General features: G+C 43.3%; 1 protein-coding gene across 2 annotated transcripts in view; it reads right to left on the bottom strand.

Moving 5' to 3' along the window:
* Positions 1-20,102, bottom strand: part of NOC2L (NOC2 like nucleolar associated transcriptional repressor) — a 101,968-nt gene that overhangs the window by 14,562 nt on the left and 67,304 nt on the right. For both annotated transcript variants that reach the window (XM_033921678.1, XM_033921679.1), the window contains exons 16-17: positions 16,713-16,826; positions 3,689-3,821 (exon numbers count right to left, since the gene is read on the bottom strand). In XM_033921678.1, coding sequence (XP_033777569.1) covers positions 3,689-3,821; positions 16,713-16,826 — 247 coding nt within the window. The remainder of the gene's footprint in view (positions 1-3,688; positions 3,822-16,712; positions 16,827-20,102) is intronic.

Below are 20,102 nucleotides of genomic sequence, written 5' to 3'. Positions count from 1 at the left end.
GGCCGGGAAGGCGGGAGGGAGGCGGGGGTGGGTCAGAGCCGGATATTCGCGGTTTTTCACCATTCGCGGTCCGGCTCTGCCCCTATCCCCCGCGAATCCGGAGGGAGAAGTATACAACGCTATGAAATTCAGAGACAGAAATAGAGAGGAGAAAGTTCCTAGAGGCAGCAGAGGTGATTATTTGGGGGTGATTATTAGCGAAGACATGAAGACTGCCAATTAAGTGGAGAAAGCTTCATCCAGGGCTAGACAAATCATGGGCTGTATCCGTAGAAGTTTTTTCAGCCGTAAGCCCGAGGTCATAATGCCATTGTACAGATCCATGGTGAGACCCCATCTGGAATACTGTGTACAATTCTGGAGGCCGCATTATCAAAAAGATGTGCGGAGAGTTGAGTTGGTTCAGTGAATGGCCACCAGGATGGTCTCAGGACTCAAGGGTCTCCCGTATGAGGAACGACTGGGTAAGTTGCAGCTGTACTCACTCGAGGAACGCAGAGAGAGAGGGGAGACATGATTGAGACGTTCAAATATGTCACGGGCCGTATCGAGGTGGAAGAGGATCTCTTTTTCCTTAAAGGACCCACGGCAACAAGAGGGCATCCATTGAAAATCAGGGGTGGGAAATTTCATGGCGACACCAGAAAATATTTCTTCACCGAAAGGGTGGTTGACCGCTGGAATAATCTTCCACAACAGGTAATTGAGACCAGCAGCGTGCCAGATTTTAAGAAAAGATGGGATTGGCATGTGGGATCTCTTCATGGAGGTAGTTAGGGGGTGGGCCATTAGTGTGGGCAGACTAGATGGGCAGTGGCCCTTTTCTGCCGTCATTTTCTATGTTTCTATGAGGTGGCAAAAGGGGATTTGAAGTGGGAGGAGGGGATATAACTGACTCCTTGGGCACTGATATTTATGACCATCTCTCAGAAAAGGAGAGTGTGGAGGAGTAGTTAGAGCTACAGCCTCAGCACCCTGAGGTTGTGGGTTCAAATCCTGCACTGCTCCTTTTGTCCCTGGGCAAATCACTTAATCCTTCAGTGCCCCAGGTACATTAGACAGACTGTGAGCCCACTGGGACAGATGGGGAAAATGCTTGAAGCACCTGTATGTAAACCGCTTTGAATGTGGTTGTATAACTACAAAAAGGCGTATACCAGGTCCCAAAATTCAAATTCAAAAGGTGACCAAAGCAATGGATCAAAAATGCTGAGAATGGCTGATTTTTTTAAAGTCCATAAGCATTCTGAAAAAGTTACATGTTTGAACTTATGTAATTTTTTTTTTCCCCCACATAATGCGATGAGGCTGGACAACAAAATTCATTAAAACCTCTTTTTTTGTGTCTGGGGACTTTTGTCACCTTTTCCAGAGAAGGTCATATTTTGTCTTTTACCCCCTATTTTCCTTCATAAGTCTCTCATACTTCTTCCTTCAACAGTTAGCATGCCCAGGGGACCCTCGCTAGCTCAAGCTGAGGCAATGATAATTCTTCCCTCTTTTGGCTGGAGTGTAACCACCTTGCTGCCTGTCCCTGCACTGGCTTTTTAAGCCCTTAGTGTCGTGGCAGCTGTTAAGAACAGAGGAAATTCAGGAGACATCAGGGCAAGGACAGAGAAGGTCAACCAGAAGCATCTGTCACCTGACAAATGTTTTTTTTACTACATACATAAAATCATTCAATTTGCAAACAGAAAGATAATTTATGTGTTTTGCTTACCATAATCAAATAGGCTTCAATGACCTAAATGAAGTTCTACTAGAGAGACACTTTTAGTGATCATGACCCTAACCTTCATCTCCTCCTCTAGCAATCCTAACCCTAGCCACCTCCCCCAAATCCCTTGAACCATTCTGCTAAGTGATCCTGACCCATCTTCCTTCCTCCCCTTGGAGTTAACTTGAAGAGATCCACTCCTCCTTCCCATCATGCAATGCTGAACATCAGTTTAACAGAAAAGTGACCTGAAAAGTACCTCCCCATATCATATCCCCATACCTTTCTTGCTCATCTTAAGGGCTTCTTCGTTATTCACTGTCAGTATGGGGGTAGCTCTGATTGCTCTAAGAAAAGTCCATTCAAGTACAAAAGCAGAACTAGATTAGTCTGCCCTAGAGATGAAAATACAGTAATGGAGCAAATGGTGGCTGTTTGGTACTCCATGGTTAGACCCAGGATTTGCTAGAAGAAAGGATGTCAAAGCAGGGGCTACCAGTTAAGACTAGGAGTGATCAACCATGGTCCTTGAAGGCCACAATCCCATTGGGTTTTCAAGATTTCTACAATGAATATGCCCGAGATTTATCTAAACGTACTGTTTCCATTGTATGCAAATAGATCTCATATATATTCATTGTAAAATACTGAAAGCCTAACTGGGCTGTGATCCTCAAGGACTGTCGTTGCCAACCCCTGAGCCAGACTGACAATGGTTCCTCCCCAGGTATTAAGAGCAGGCTTTGTTGTGCTGATTTACAGGCCTCAGCCAGAGCTATAACAAAGCTGTGTACAAAGGCAAGGGATCTAGAAAAGGCCAGAGAGCTGAGGGAGGTGATGGGCAGAACTACAGGGATGACCGCTGCACTGTACTAGCTCCAGTTACAGAACTAAACTCAAGTCCAATAGACTATATATGCTGAAAAGGTAAAAGTGATTGTCTCCTAAGCAACTACCCAGCCAGAAAGAAAAAGACTGTGCGGCTGAGGGACAGTCTCCAAAAATAGGCCCTATAACACTAAGCCCAGATGGAGCACACACCGTGAAATGGCATGCCTGGCATCAGAAAGGTCATGAGTGGATAATAGCTGACAAAAGAATGACCACATCTGGTACCAGGAGTAGAGGTCTGCACGGGAACGGAGATCACGGGAATCGCGCGGGTGTCCCATGGGAATCCCCCCTAACCCACGGGACTCCCACGGGGACCCTCCTCTGGCCCACGGGACTCCCACGGGACCCCTCTCTAGCCAACGGGACTTGCACGGGGATGGAAGGCTTTGGAAGCAGGGTTCGTCCATATAATATAATGGACACATTAGCCTTAGTAAAAGAGGGGTTTATAAGTTAATTACCTGAACAGAAAACAAAAAAAAGGTTCCACCAAAGATTCCACAAGAAAAACAGCAGCGCAAACACAAAAGAAACTGTGGAATTGATGATCCTGTCAGAAGTAATTGCTGCTTTTTATGGGGATGGGCGGGGATGGAGGTAATTCCTTACGGGGACGGAGAGGGCGGGGATGGGTGGGATTTCTGTCCCCGCGCAACTCTCTAACCAGGAGCGGCCTATGGCTGCAGTAGCAGAATAATGCTGCGCAAATCCAGTGGAGAAGAGAGAGGATAAGGCTGACTACTGGAGTAAGAGAAGGTGCGCTGCTTGGCTGCCTTATTCAGCTTGCCCTGGAGAAAGATCAATCCAGACTGCCCAGTGAGGTGATTAGGGGTTGTTACTATCCCCCATGTCAATCTTTAGGGTTGTTTAGCTTACTGGGGCTATTTCCTCCTACCAAACAAGGGGTGATGCAGTTATTCTTCTCACACCTTCCTAACAAGGATGGGTCTGAAATTAGCCTGCCTCCCTCCAGAGATCTGCTAAATTCAAAAGAAAAGAGAACCCCTGTCATGTGAAGCTTCAGAAAACAGATTCTGGAAAATCCTCCATTGTGTTCCCCTCTCCCACACGACTTACCTTTCACAGAAAAGACTCCCGTCTCGTCCTCTGAGCCACTATCAGAATCAAAGAGCTCATGGAATTCCTTCTTGACTTCTTCCTTCTCCTGCTGCTTCTTTCGCTTGATCTCTGGGAAGTTTAGATCTTCCATCTAAAGAAAGCAAGAAACATGAGAGATTCATAAGTGTGTACCCTTTGCCCATCCCTCATGCCTTCCATTCCCAACCTTTGCCCCTGCACCTAGAGGGCCACATCTCACAGATATCCCCAAACTCCACAATGAGACTAAGTACTTGAACAAATTCATATTTATGCTTATTGAAAGCTTCTATACCGCTACTAATTAATTAAAGAATGACATGGGGACAAATTTTTCCCCAGCCCCACAGGAACTCAATTTTCCCGTCCCCCACAGGTTTTGTCACTGTCCCTGTCCCATTCCTGTAAGCTCTGCCTTAACTGCACAAGCCTCGAGCACATAAGATTTTAAAGTATTTGAGGCTTGTGCAGATGAGGACGGAGCTTAGGCATTGGTGGAATGAGGCATTATGACATCACAATCTGAGCTCTAGAATGTTGCTACTTATGATTTGAAAGTGTTTGAGGCTTGTGCAGATGAGGACGGAGCTTAGGTATTGGTGGAATGAGGCATTATGACATCACAATCTGAGCTCTAGAATGTTGCTACTAATGATTTTAAAGTGTTTGAGGCTTGCGCAGATGAGGACGGAGCTTAGGTATTGGTGGAATGAGGCATTATGACATCACAATCTGAACTCTAGAATGTTGCTACTTATGATTTGAAAGTGTTTGAGGCTTGTGCAGATGAGGATGGAGCTTAGGCATTGGTGGAATGAGGCATTATGACATCACAATCTGAGCTCTAGAATGTTGCTACTTATGATTTTAAAGTGTTTGAGGCTTGTGCAGATGAGGATGGAGCTTAGGCATTGGTGGAATGAGGCATTATGACATCACAATCTGAGCTCTAGAATGTTGCTACTTATGATTTTAAAGTGTTTGAGGCTTGTGCAGATGAGGACAAAGCTTGCAGGAATGGGTCAGGAAAAGAACTATTCGGGGCAGGATGGGAAAATGAGTTTCTGCGGAGACGGGGAAAAATTTGTCCCCATGTCATTCTCTACTACTAATGACTGGGGAGTCAATTATGAGTGTTTTACGTAAGCTTTTGTAAAAGGTGTTACAATACAGAGTTAGCGTTTTTTGAGATGGTTTTCAATACAGACACATTTATACCATAATCAATCATCCTACATATATACACATAATACTAGCATCGTGTACTATGTTCATACTAAATCCTACTTATTTGCACAAATATCGTGTTCTATGTTATGTTAGTTAAAGTAGTCTGTAAATCGTTCTGAGCTCCCCTGGGAGAATGATATAGAAAACTGAATGAATGAATAAATAAATAAATCCTCTGAACTCCATCTTCTACCTGTGCCCAGAGGTCCACATCCTACTGCACTCTCAACGTGAATTTTGTCTTAGCCCTGACCTGCATTCCACCCTATGTCCCTCTCCAGCTCTACATGCAAACAGTTAAGGACCTTCTCATTCAGCCTTCAAAGTCCTGGGCTCTCTGTCACATTCTCTAATGTAAAAGACCCCCTCCCCCCCCTTTGCAGACAAGTACAGATTAAGTGCAGCGGACAGTGCTGCTTCTGTTGAGTTCGTATTAGTAATTTGAACTAGAATTTATTTATTTTTTTTTATAAATCTTTATTGATTTTTAAGGCCAACGAAAGTGCAGAACCATATATATACACTTCTCCCTCCGTATTTGCTGTGATAGGGGATTAACAGAGCCGTGAATGCAGAAAAACCGCAAATAACTTTTTCATATGTTATTCGCTGTTTTCTATTAAAAACCATCATGAATATGGTGAAACCACAAATAGCATGGTGGGAGACCTGGCCTGTTCCTGAAGGAGAGGCAAAACACGGTGAAGAAAGTGCTGGGAATCTGCGATTTTCTCTGTAAACGCTTGGAATCAGCGATTTCTCTATGCAAGCTGATGTAATTTGGGGGGAGGAGCCAGCAAGCTAAAAACCGCAAATAATCAAAACCGCGATTACTGAAATCGCAAATACAGAGGGAGAAGTGTACATTAATCATCAGGTTAAATACTTATAATCATAATCAATAACAATGCATAAAGAATAAATCCCCCTTTCTTTCCATTACATTTCATCAAGGATTAAGACAAAGCAAAGAAATAGCCACCCACCCTCCCCTGGATGTGTGTGCAAATAAACAAAAATTAAAGATAAAAGACAACTATAATGAAGTAATAATTTGCACTAGAATCTTGTAGGTAAGGAAAGTCTAACGAAACTAACACAGTACCCTATAATGGAACGGTTGGACATCCACACTGCCACAGAACACACAAAATGTAACAAAACATGGGCACAATGGAATAATCACCTATGACAGACTCTCAGGGCAACAGATGCTGACAGAGCCTTTTAGCCCACAAGAGTCCAAGGTGGGAAGGCCACAGGTGTCTGAGGTAGGCAGCGGAGAAGAATTAAATGGAGAAGTAGGCCTAGAGCAGGGGTGTCCAACCTGTGGCCCGAGGGCCACATGTGGCCCCGTGAAGTATTTTGTGCGGCCCCGGTCGAGGGCGATGCAGTGTTTTCCTCTGCTGCCCCCCCCGGGTGTTTACCATCTTGCCGGCTCCCTCCTCTTTCTTGCTGCAGCATTTGTGTGTTAGTATTTTGTGCGGCCCCGGTCGAGGGCGATGCAGTGTTTTCCTCTGCTGCCCCCCCGGGTGTTTACCATCTTGCCGGCTCCTTCCTCTTTTTTGCTGCAGCATTTGCGTGTTTGTGCAGCCCCAGAAACATTTTTTTTTCGGCCAATGTGGCCCAGGGAAGCCAAAAGGTTGGACACCCCTGGCCTAGAGTGTCAGCTCTCCTCTTTTATCTACCCCTTCCCCCACAAATTCCTCTGGGATTTGGGGGGAGCGGAGAGATGCCCTCTGACTGTATGGACACAGCTGCTGTGGGCAGAGGCTTGTCCACAGAAGATCAGAGTGCATGTCTGAATCCCTCCTGAAAGGATTTCTATTATCTCTCTTTTGCTTTTTGTTAATCTGCATCCCTTAATGAAGGAGATAAGTAGCCCTCCTACTCCCCATCCAGACACCATTAGGGCTCTTAGCAACTCCTCCACCTCTGCAGGCTTGGCCTAATTAGCAGAGCTCAGTCAGGAGCTGAGGGAGCAACAGCTTTCCAAGCTTGAATTATTTACCTTTGAACACAAAGCTCTCATCTGCCGTGGGAGCTATGCCCCCCCCCACCCCCCAAGTTACATTTCAGCAGAGACAAGTGAAAGACAGCAGCAACTGTCCCTGGACTCAAATGCCACCAGGAAAACAAAAAAAAAAATAAAACAAACCCCCAAACCAGAGAAATGCCCCAGTGCCTTCTCTAAGCAGAACCCTCCCCCCTCCTATTTTCCAGGCGTCAAACATATCAGGACCCAACACAAAGCAATTGCAGACACTGTTTTAAAAATCTTTAAAAATGCAGCACATAGCAGCTAAGGATATCTCCCGTCACAGCTACAGAACCAAATACTGTAGCTGTAGGCAAAGCACAAAGCAAGGACTGGCTCAGATAAGGCTACAGCCAAGAGCAGAAGGGGCTGAGGCTTTTATGCATATCACTACTTTTTTGTCAGCTTTCCATTCTCAGTCTATGGCAGCTCACAGAACCGCAGATGTGATGGCGGCTGCCTTGGAATAAGAGTGAGGGTTACTTAAATTAGGAGACTCTTCAGCATGGTGCTCAGGAGTCTTATCCTGTCAGGTACTTGTGTAGGGTTACCATATTTGTTTAGTAAAAAAAAAAAAAGGGACACGTGACCCTGTCCCCAGACATACCCTAAATCCCCGGCCCATCCACAGTGCCCTGTCTTGCCCCCTCAGCACAGTTTCTCTCTCCAGCCCCCCCCACCCCCCATCCAGGTCACCCTGAAGTCAGGTATGGCTCTCCGAGTCTCCCGTAAGAACATAAGAATTCCCATTCTGGGACAGACTAAAGGTCCATCAAGCCCATTATCCTGTTTCCAAAAGTGGCCAACCCAGGTCCCATGCACCTACCGTATATACTCATATATAAACGGACCCAAATATAAACCGAGGTAACCTTTCCCCCCCCCCCAAAAAAAAAAAAGAAGGAAAAAAGGTTGACTCAAATATAAACCTTGCCTTGCCCCATCAGGCTCTGCACCCTGTTTCTCCTCCGTCGCTGATCTGCCAGAGCTCCGCATCCAGCCCCCTCACTCACTTTCTCCTCTGCCGATATCTGCACCCAGCCCCACTCCCTCCCTGCCAGGTTCTGTACATGAGGGGGGGGGGGAATTAGGTGAGTTGCCCAGGATCACAAGGAGCAGCCACAACCCCAGGGTGCTAAGGCTGTAGCTTTAACCACTGCACCACACTCTCCCCCTTTGCTTAAAACCCCCCAAGGTTTGAGAAAAATTGTGTTATTCATACTCTTTTGTTTTCTTTTTTTAAATACTCATCCAAATGACAGGAGAAGTTGTCCTGTGATGGACCCCTGCAATGTCCGAGGCAGTAAACAGGTGAACTGTAAGTCTGCACAGGGCGGGCTGTACAGAATCTTATGCCTTACACCAGAAAGAAGATTACTGAGATAAGAACCTAATCTTCTATTCTGTTGCAAAGAAATGGGATTTTGTACGGAAGCTGATGTACCAAAGTAATGCCAGATGTCTAGAGAGGGACAGATGAGTCTGCCTGAAGCATTGAGGACTCAAATGTGGCATCCTCTCGGGTTGCCACATCCACTCTGTAGAACCTTGTAAAGGTATGGAGAGTAGACGAAGTAGCTGCTCTACAAATTTCATCGGGTGGAACAGCTTGGGACTCTGCCCAGGAAGCAGCAACACTTCAAGTCGAATGTGCTGTGATAAAGAGATAGGTGGCTGTTTTCCACAGGCAATATATGAAGAAGAAATTGCCATGCAAATCTATCTGCCCTGCCTCAATTGGCTAGTCAGCACAAAAAGATAGTCAGAGAGATGTGAATCATTGGTCCTTTCCAAGTAGTGAAGTAGAACTCTTTGCACATCTAGCCTCTGCAAAATCCTGTTCTCTTTAGCCAAACACATAGGGTGAAAAGCAGGCAAATGAATTTCTTCATTGACTTGAAAAGCTGAGAACTTATGCTGCACACCAAGCACAAGGGTGTTCTTCGGGCGGATTCCCTCCACGCCCCGACAAGCCACGATGGAACGCTTCATGGCTAGCTCTCCGTCTGTTTTAGGAGGGGTAACCCCGGCATTTGCACCCGAGGAAGAAGCCTCTGGAGCGTTGGGGCTTGAAATATCGTTATCCCCTCTGGCTTTGCGTTTGTCACCTTATTCGGTGCAGGAAGAGATAGAGAGTGTGCGTGCCGAAGACCAGAAGGACCCAATGCGTTCACGCAGTGGGGAGACTCCTTCGGACCAGGATGCCAAGTCCACAACCAAGCAAGGACCCGAGATAATCGGTTCCTCAAAGGTGACACTGAACATTTGGATGGTGCTCCAAAAACTCGAAGTGGCTGTTACTAAATCAACTACAGAAGTCTCAGCTATCGTGAGTAAGTTGGATAATCTCTCAGCAGCAGTACAAAACATAAAATTGAAAACAACTAAATTTGACCAAATTGATAAAGAGATTGCTTCATTGCAGAATCTATCTGATAATTTTGCTAAGGAAAAAATCTTCACTCAGAGAAAGATGGAACAAATTGAGAACTTCAATAAAAGACTCAATTTAAGAATTCTGAATTTTCCTAAAGCTTTTGCAGTTACACCTCTGGACATGTTTAAAAAATACTTGATAGAGAATCTGAAGTTTTCCCCGGATTTGTTTCCCCCAATTACCGTATTTTTCGCTTCATTGGACGCACTTTTTCCCCCAAAAAAAGTGGGTGGAAAAAAGGGTGCGTCCTATGGAGCGAATACAAGCCCCCCCCCCCCTCCAGCATCCCTCCCGCGGCCGTTACCTTATTTCAACCGCCGCCCGCTGCCCCTGGGCTCTGCTCCTGCCGCTGCTCCTGCCCACATAAGAGGAGAAAAGGAAAGGCCAGGCGGGTGGAGCGATTCCACGCCCCCAGCCCAGAAGCCTAATCCCCGATATCAATTCTGATGTCGGACTGAAAGTCCAGACCAGCCAATGGCTGGCCCGGACCTTCAGTCCAACGTCAGAATTGACGTCAGGGGTAAGACTTCTGGGCTGATGGCGTTCAATCACTGCACCCACCTGGCCTTTCCCAGCAATTCACTCCGTGCCAGCTCCCTTGACCCACTGCTGAGCAAGGAGTCCAAACCCCCCGCCGCTGCTGCTTCGTTGATGTATCCTCACAGTGGCAGCAGCGGGAGGTAATTGAATTCAGTGGGCGGGCAGAAGAGGACAAAGGCTGGAAGGCAGTGAGGGAATACATAGGAGGGAGGGAGGAAGGGATACCAGTAATTGTTGGGCCTAAGTTGGGGGTGGGAGAGAACGAAGGATGGAAGGCAGTGAGGGAAACATAGGAGGGAGAGAGGAAGGGATAATTGTTGGGCCTGAGTTGGGGGGGGATAGGACAAAGGCTGAAAGACAGTGAGGAGAACATAGCAGAAAGGGACAATTGTTGGGCCTGAGGAAGGAAAGAAAGAAAAAAAAAAAAAAATCACCTGATAACGAGGGGAGGGGGGGAGAGGACAAAGGCTGGAAGGCAGTAAGGGGAACATAGGAGGAAGGGACAATTGTTGGGCCTGAGGAAGGAAAGAAAGAAATCACCAGACAATCAAAGGTAAGAGAAATGATTTTATTTTCAATTTAGTGGTCAAAATATGTCAGTTTTGAGAATTTATATCTGTTGTCTATATTTTGCACTATATTTGTCTATTTTTCTATAGTTGCTACTGAGGTTATATTGCATATTTTAAAAAGTCATCTGCCTTCACATCTGTGCCCCGTCTACCACTAGACCACCAGAGGGGAGACAGGGTACAAAGCCTAGCAGGGAGTGTGGGGTTGGGTGCAGAGCCTGGCAGGGAGAATTTGGTTCAGAATGTTTTTTTTCTTGTTTTCCTCCTCTAAATTTAGGGTACGTCTTATGTTCAGGTGCGTCTTATGGAGCGAAAAATACGATAATAGAATATATTATCTTCCTAAAAAACTGGATAAAGTTACTGAATCTAATCAACCTGAGAGACTATAACCTATTGACTTAAATAATATAACTCATATGTTGGAGAGCTCTCAGGAAGAAATTGAGTATAGAAGTATTTGCTTGTTTCTTTTGTTTTTGAGCAAGACCTGAATGCAATAATGAGGTTATACTTTTGCTCTTCTCAAAATTTTTTCTTCGGTCAAAAGATATGGATTTCTCCAGATGTGGTAAAACAACACAAGACCATAGGAAAGTAAAAAATTTGGGAGCTACTTTTCTTTTTTTTTTAAATTATTTATACTTTTCAAAATAATTTTCAAGTTTACAAAACTTGTACAGAAAGATAGATTAAGCAAATGACTTCAATTTGTATATCAAATTAAACAAGGAAACAAAACAATATGCTAATCTGTCTCAAGTCCTCAAATCGGAGTTCCAAGATTATTTCAGAGTGATTACAAAAGCACAAAGAATTATCAATCTTATCAGGAAATTACAGTTTAACTAATAAGTGAGGTAATCTTAACACTTTCAGATATCAGATGTTATACCTTTCTCAAGACATTTAAGAGATATAAAACTGGTCAACTGTGAAGGTTCTAAGAAAACATATTTTAAGGACTGGTATCTAATCACACACTTGCAGGGAAACCTCAAATAAAAAACACCTCCTATCTCTGTTACTGCTGGCTCAAAATCAAAAACCGACGTCTCCTTTTTTGTGTGTCTCTCGAGACATCTGGAAATATTTGGACTTTATATCCCAAGAATTCCTTAGATCTATTCTTAAAGAACATTTTAAAAATCCAATCCTTATCCAGTAGAAGAGCTACTGTCAGTAAAAGTGTAGCCGGAGAAGCAATAGAAGCATTAGATGTCTCCAATAAATTGGACCATCAATATACACCTTCCAGTCTTTCTAATTTTTCTATATATATAATGATCCTCGGAAGGCTCCAAAGCCCATTTGGTTTCTGTGAAACAAATCACAGTCACCCGATCGTCATAGGATCGATATTATGTAATTTTTTTATGTATATTATTTAGAAATTTTTCATATTCAATTTTTTTAAATCTTGATCTACATAGTGAATACTTGGGAGCGCCTCTACCGACACGCACATGTTTCAAAATAGTTTTCGTCAGGGTTGAGGCTCCCACATAAAAAACCAAAATTAAACGATTTTAGTCACTGAGAATACCACTGTTTCTTACATAATATCGATCCTATGATATAATATCGATCCTATGACGATCGGGTGACTGTGATTTGTTTCACAGAAACCAAATGGGCTTTGTAGCCCTCTGAGGATCATTATATATACATATAGAAAAATTAGAAAGACTGGAAGGTGTATATTGATGTGATAATTTGGAACCAGTCTATGAATAGCCAGTGATATTGAAGCTATCCAATAAATTTGAGACATCTAATGGGGTCTCTCGTAAATTTTCATTTCCAGGTTGTTGCTGATCTAATCTCTGTGGTAAATAATAAGCTCTTGCAAGGGGAGGTATAGATTGTTCTGATATGTTCAAAATTTCTTACTTTTCTTTTAAGTTACCCCTGTAAATGTTTAATTAAACATGATGGGACTAAATATGTTTTCTTTGTTCCTGAGCAACTTCGAAGTTTTTGGGATGTTAAGAATTTAATTCATAGTTGAAGGCAGCAGTGAAATTTGAATGTAAACGGAGTATTATCGAACACATTAAGCCTTTTCATTAATAATGTCATCTTTTTACTTTTTGTTTCTCCTCATTTTCTCTCTTTTTAGAGGTCTAAGAAAGAGGTCAATTGTTAAATTTAAGAATAATAAAATGACAAAATTCTTTAAATGAATGTTTCTGTTTTAATTTGGTTTGGGAATCATCTTTGCTTTAGAAATAATTTGCCTGACTCTGCATTTCTGTAACAAGTTAATGCTTGTGATAATTATAGTGAAAATTATAAAGAAGAAAAAAAGAAAAGCTGAGAACACCTTCGGTAGAAAGGAGGGTACCTTTCACAGTGAAACACCAACCTGAAGAGAATAATAATAATAATAATATTTTATTTTGTATACCGCCATACCCAGGGAGTTCAAGGCGGTTCACAACAGATAGATGAATTACATACAGTGCGATTAGAAAAAAGAAGAACATAACAAAGCAATCGTAGGGTCAAACTCATTTACATTAACAATTTAGGTGAGGGAAGGGCCAAATACGGGGTACATACAGAGTGTGCTGTAGTAGGATACAATTAAGTTTAAGAGAGGGGGGGAGCCAAGCATATTAGCTGGAAAAAAAGGGGGGGGAGCAACAAACTTAGAAGGGGGGCGGGCGGAAAAGTAAGGAAGAGGAGGGGGGGTGAGATGGGGGGAAGGGGGGCGTTAAGGGATAGGTCTGTTGCAAAGAAGGGTTTTAATCTGTTTTCTAAGGTGGAGAAGGGGAAACGTTATGGCGGAAGAGGGGAGCATTAGGGATTTGGTCCGTTAAAAAGTAGAGTTTTGAGCTTTTTTCTGAAGGGGGGGTATGAAGAGCAGTCAAGTATGATTTGGGCGAGCCATGAATTTAGTTTGGCCACTTGAAAAGAGAAGGTTCGTTCGAGGAATCTTTTAAGATGACACGATTTCAGTGAGGGAAAAGCGAACAAAATTGATCTGCGGGAGCTCTTCTTATTATAGTTCGGTTGAAGTGGGGGTAAAGATAGGCTGGTGACATACCAGATACGGTTTTGTAGCAGATGCAAGAAAACTTAAATAGAACTCTGGATTCGAATGGCAGCCAGTGCAACTTGTTGTAGAAAGGGGATATGTGTTCCCATTTCTTCAGGCCAAAGATAAGACGGATGGCGGTATTTTGGACCAGTCTCAGCTTCCTGGTGATTTTCTTGAAGGCGCCTAGATAAATGATGTTACAGTAGTCTAGGACACTAAGAATGGAAGATTGGACCAGCAGACGAAAGGAGGTGTCATCAAAGTATTTTTTAATGGTGCGGAGTTTCCAAAGCACCGAGATGCTTTTCTTAAACACTAGGTCAGTGTGTTTCTCCAGAGTGAGATGCTTGTCTAAAGTGACTCCTAGTATTTTTAATGATTGCTCAATACAGTAGTCAAGTCCATTGATGTGTATCGTAGTTTCCTTAATTTTGTCGTTTGGGGATACTAAGAAGAGTTTAGTTTTTTTCTGGGTTTAGCTTTAGTCTAAACGCTGACATCCAAAGTTCGATCTGATTTAGGGTGAAGGATAGCGAGTTTAGAAACTCTGAGGTAAAGTAAGAGAGCGGAATGATTATTGTGATGTCGTCAGCGTAGATGAAAAATTTGAGCTTTAAGCTTTGTAGGAGATTTCCTAGGGAGACAAGGTAGATGTTAAATAGGGTGGGAGACAGGGGGGAGCCTTGTGGGACTCCACAAGGGTTGTCCCAGCTGTAGGATAAGCTACAGGTTGTCCCAGCTGTAGGATAAGCTCTCTGCAGGAGAGAGCCTGTAATTCTGATATTTGCCTCGCTGAGACTATGGCCACCAGAAATACTGTTTTGACTGTAAGGTCTAAAAGGGACGCGTCTTGCAGAGGCTCTTACAGGGATTGAGAGAGGCCCTTCAGAATGATATTAAGGTTCCACGACGGAAAAGGTCAACGCGACGGAGGATGGAATCTGAGTGCCTCCTTCAAGAACCATGTCTGAATGAGACACCAACAACTGCTTATCTCCCCGAGCTTGAAAGCATGAGTGGCCCGCCACCTGTACTTTGAGAGATGCAACCACTAGGCCTTTCTCTAGTCTGGCTTGCAAAAATGCCAGGATGACTGGAATTAGTGCCTGACAAGGCTCTATCTGTTTCTTGGTGCATCGCAACTAGAAAGCCTTCCAGGTCTTAGCGTAAGCTGCAAATGTTGAAGGCTTCTTAGCTTTAAGGAGAGTTGCAATGACTACCTCCGAGTAATCCTTACGAATTAGGGCCGTGTGTTCAAGAGTTATGCCGTAAGACCAAAGCGCTCTGGATGCTCCATGGGAGCTGGGCCCTGAGGAGCCCCAGAGGAACCAGCAGCCTGAGACCCCTGCAGGATCCCAGCCTTTACAGAACAGACAGAAAAATATACCCAAAAATAATAAAAAGAAGCAGAGCAGATCAGAACACACCTTCTCAGTTCACATGCACAAGGAAAAACTGAAGAGGAAGCTATTCTCCACTGGTGAAGGGAAGGAGTTGAAAGATATGAGTGACATCCTTCTGCAAAGTTTGTGATTAAAGGAGGACAACAGCTTCAGGTCAGAATCCAATGTCTTTGTAACAGAAAAATATATTTACACTGGGCCCTAAAGAAACCCTACTACAGGTAAAATTGAACAAGTGAGACTGCTACAGATCTCAATATAGAAACTACATGAAAACAGAATGCCATACCTCAGTCACAGGCAAAGCACAGACAGACCCTCCCCCAATACAGAACAAAGGATCATAAATTAGAAATATAAATATGAAGACTAAAAGTAAACCAAGAACCTCAAGAAGTCAAACTCAATATGTACTGCAACACTGGAGAAATAAAACACAACAAATAAATCCACATCTACATTTCCCAAAGCTAATATTTTTATCTTTGTTGTATAGACTTTTAATTTTTTCGATCATACTGGTCCCGGTTTCTTTTTTTCTGCTTTCCTGTCTTCTGCTAACCTTCTTTGCAGTAACTGTTGCCCATTTGTAATTTCTCTTCTCTCCTCCTGTCTTCTTCTATCCCCTCACTACACTTATCTCTGACATACTTATCTTTTCCTTTTAGCTTTCTTTCCTTCCTTTCTTTTCTGCCCTTCTGTGTCTACTCAAATTCCACCCTCTCTCATCCTTCTCCTTTTTACTTTTCATCTCCATATCAACTTTCCATTTCTTTCTCTCACCCCCAAGCTCTCCCATTTCCTGTCTCACCCCTTCTTCAGCCTCCTAATGCCTTCTTTAATCTATTTTCCCCATTATATTTCTACCCTCTCTACTCACTCATTCATCTCCTTGATAACCTCCAATGGCATTTCTCACACTGTCAGTATCTCCCCCCCCCTCTTCTCCTTCCACCCCTGTAGCCCATCTCCCTATACCATTTCTCTTTCACTCTGCCCCTCTTTCCATGGTCCAGCATTTCTTCTTCTTTTCTACCATCCCTCTCCCCATGGTCTAGCATGTCCTCCTCTCTCCCTCCTCCTATTATCCTGCATCTCTTCTTCCTCAATTCTCCTCTCAGGGTCTAGCATCTGTCCCCCCTCAGGTGTCCTTTCTGCCTTCCGAGTCCCTCTTTCTTCCTATCCTCTCCTCCACCCCTATTCCCTCCCCACCCATCCCTGGATCCAGAACCTTTCCCTCCCCCCATTCACAATCTGACAACTCTTTCTGCTGTTCCCGCTTTCCACCTGCAGTCTGGTATCTCCCCCTCTCTCTCAGCTCTCTCCAATGTACCTTAAATTTGTCTTTCATCAGCAGTGGCCAACCCCAGAGTCCTCCTTCGGCCGCATCTCACCTTCCTTCGGCCGCATCTAACACAACTTCCTGTTTCTGCTTGGCGAGATGCATCAGGAGGAAGGCTCTGGGGCTTCCCACAGGTAGACTATGTATATCTCTGCCGGTGAAAGACAAATTTAAGGTAAACTGGGGAGGGGGATGTAGAGTGAGATACTGGACTATGGGCAAGGGGAGGACAGTGGCAAATGTGAAGAGGGATGGCTTAGCACGTGAGGGCAGTTTTAATGCTTGTGACTTGGAATTTCTGGTACTGCAGGACTACATGCAGCACATTAGCCAATCAGAGCTATTTTTCTGGGAAGCACATGAGCTGAATATGTACAGGCACAAGGCAACCTTACCCGCTCCTTGCCGCTGATCTCCAGCTGAATCTCCTTCTCCCGCAGTTTCCGCCAATGACTGTAATACTTTGACAGTGGCGTCCCCTCCTCCTTCACTTGCTTCTCCCATTGCTCCTAGGAGAAAAAGAAGAGATCCAAAATTGTTTTGTTGGTGGTTTTGTGTGAGTCCCAGCTGAGCAGCCCTAGCTTCCTGTTCCAGCTAAAATCAAATTCAAAATCTTAATACATTTTGTGCCCGTTGTACAGGTGTACTTGCAATCTCATTAATCCCTTACAGTTCTCTCAGCGTAATTTTTAAATTTACTTCCGTCTACTTGGGTCAGCTTCAAATTTTTCAGGTATTCAGTTTTTGCCTATTTGGTTTGTGCTCTTGGGAAACACAGTTTCAAATTCAAGATGGGAATCAAAACTTGGCTTTTCTCCCAGGTATTCACAAACAACTTGGGCCTAAGGTCATCAAAGTTGTAAACCAGCTGTGTGCTCATCTCCTTTGGGTCTATAAATTTGCTCTTTAAAAGGGTCGTAATTTTAACTTTTCTCTACTTCTTGGTGGTCCTAGCGTTTGTTTGTAGTTCTGATCTCCGTCACCTTGATGTTTTAGCAGCATAGAGTAATATAGAAAATGATCAAAATAAATAAGTTCAGTGGTCACATAGTGCTGTACACTTAGGGCCCGATATTCAAAATGACTTATCCTAGAAAGACGGTGCCTCTGGGTAACATTTGGTCAGACCCAGAATTTCAATGGCATTTACTTGGACAGCGCCAATGAAGAGCTGGTCAGCCTACCTTGACACTACCTGGGCAATGCTAAAGCAGTTCAGGGACAATCTGGAAAGAGCCAGAGTTAATCAGTTAATGGAAATAGTGACCAACTATCTGGATAAAGTCAGGACAGCAAAAAAGGCCATTCTAATTTTTTTTTTTTTTCCTATTATTAAAGTTTTTATTGAATTAAATTATCCAAATACAAAAAAAAGATTACAACAAATGCAGTAAAGTTTCTTCACGGAGACTTAAAGTTACAATTAAGAACCAAAAAACAGAAAGAACAACCCTCCCCCCCTCAAGCACTCCAGTGTCAAGACTTCAGCAGAGCACTACGAGCTCTGTGTGACAAACCATCTCAGACAGGGGCCCAGATGATCTTAAACCATACAGCGAAAGATTTGAGAAACTGGGCCTCTTCTCCCTCAAACAGAGGAGATTGAGAGAGGACATGATCGAAACATTCAAGGTATTGAAGGGAATAGACTTGGTAGATAAGGACAGGTTGTTCACCCTCTCCAAGGTAGGGAGAATGAGAGGGCACTCTCTAAAGTTGAAAGGGGATGGATTCCATACAAACGTAAGGAAGTTCTTCTTCACCAAGAGTGTGGTAGAAAACTGAAACGCTCTTCCGGAGTCTGTCATGGGGAAAACATCCTCCAGGGGTTCAAGACAAAGTTAGACAAGTTCCTGCTGAACTGCAACTTATGCAGGTAGGGCTAGTCTCAGTTAGGGTGCTGGTCTTTGACCAGAGGGCCGCTGCGTGAGCGGACTGCTGCGCACGTTGGACCACTGGTCTGATCCAGCAGCGGAAATTCTTACGTTCTTAACCTTCTCCACTGACCTGTCCAATTATTCTAGTTTTAACATTGTAAGCATATCATTCCTCCAGAAGGTGATAGTAGGAGTTTCAGATTATCTCCACAGTAAAAGGATACATTTTCTAGCCATCAAAGAAGCTTTTTGCAACAACAAATGCCACCCTTGGACAGACCCAGGGAATGAACCTGGGAAAAAAGCAGAACATCTGCCCACAAGGGGATCCTTTTATGCAAAACGGTCTGTAAATATAATCCAACAAAGGACCAAAAGGTTTGGATCCTCTCACAAGACCAAAACATATGACGCAGACCAGCAGGAGCAGATTGACATTTAGGACATTGAGCATGGGGGCCAAAAAGTTTGATCATGTCACCCCTCTACTGCAAAAGGCTCATTGGCTCCCAGTTGCACACCGAATATTGTATAAATTATCTTTACTCACCTTTAAATCGTTGCTATACAAAACTCCGTCATTTATTTATAAAGACTTAATTCCATACTCTTCTCAAAAAACTTTACGATCCAATGAACAGTTGTTATTGGTTATTCCTACTCTTAAATTCATAAATACCCGAAGACAATATATCTTCACCGTTACAGCACCACAAACATGGAATTCTCTCCCACTATATTTAAGGGTAGAGAAAAATCTTGATAAATTCAAAAGCCAACTTAAGAGCTTTCTTTTTAAAGACGCTTTCAATACTTAATTGAAATGCTAATTGCTCTTTATTACTACCAATCATACCAGTCATCTAAAGATATTATTTCCAAATTTATTTTGTTTTTCCCTTTCCTTTTGTAATTTACCCTCAATGTTCTCTCCTTTCCTATTATAAATTGTATTTCTTTCCCCTCTATCCTAGTGTTTCCTGTTGTAATTTGTCTAATATTTAAATGATTTTTATATTTTTATTTATATTATTGTTATTGTTTTATCCTGTACTCTTTGTATATGTAAATCGCTTAGTAATTATGATAGGCGATCAATCAAATAATGAATAAACTTGAAACTTGAGCATGAGAAGCAGGGCCAGAAACATAGGCCATTCTGATTTGATCTACCTGGAGAAGTGCTGGTGCCACATTACACCTAGGTCATCGGTATCTGGGAATGGACCAGTGCTGACGATCTGGGTATAAAAAGCTCACGGCAGTCAGCACTTTAAAAATGCTGACCTGCTAAAAATTTTAGGATGTGTGATGAATTTCTAGGATAAGCAGCATCAAATCTGCTTTACTCTTTTGGGATCTTACCAGGTACTTGTGACCTGGATTGGCTTAATGGACCTTTGCTCTGTCCCAGTATGGCAATGCTTATGTTCAATTTTCAATGCCATTTCCATGTTTTACCTGCAAAAATAGGTTATGTGAAAACCACTCACCCTGTGTGCAGGTAAAAAATATGTTTTGTTCTACATATGTATCTGGGGCTAGGGCATGGATTGAAACAATGCATATTCCTTTTGCTATTTTCCAAAAAAATATATGTTTTAGTACCTACTAGAGAATGACACGGGGACAATTTTGTCCCCATCCCCGCAGGAACTCAATTTCATCCCGTCCCCATGAGTTTTGTCACTGTCCCTGTCCCATTCCTGTAAGCTCTGCCTTAACCGCACAAGCCTCGAATACTTATACTATCAAATACTGTGTGCAATTCTGGTTGCCGTACCTGAAAAAAGATGTAGAATTAGAAAAGGTACAAAGAAGGGCAACAAAAATGATAAAACATAGGGATGGGACAACTTCCCTATGAGGAAAGGCTACAGAGGCTAGGGCTCTTCAGCTTGCAGAAGA

Source organism: Geotrypetes seraphini, chromosome 15 (assembly GCF_902459505.1).
Source record: "Geotrypetes seraphini chromosome 15, aGeoSer1.1, whole genome shotgun sequence".
Classification (NCBI taxonomy): domain Eukaryota; kingdom Metazoa; phylum Chordata; class Amphibia; order Gymnophiona; family Dermophiidae; genus Geotrypetes; species Geotrypetes seraphini.
This window is presented reverse-complemented; position numbering and strand designations above follow the sequence as displayed.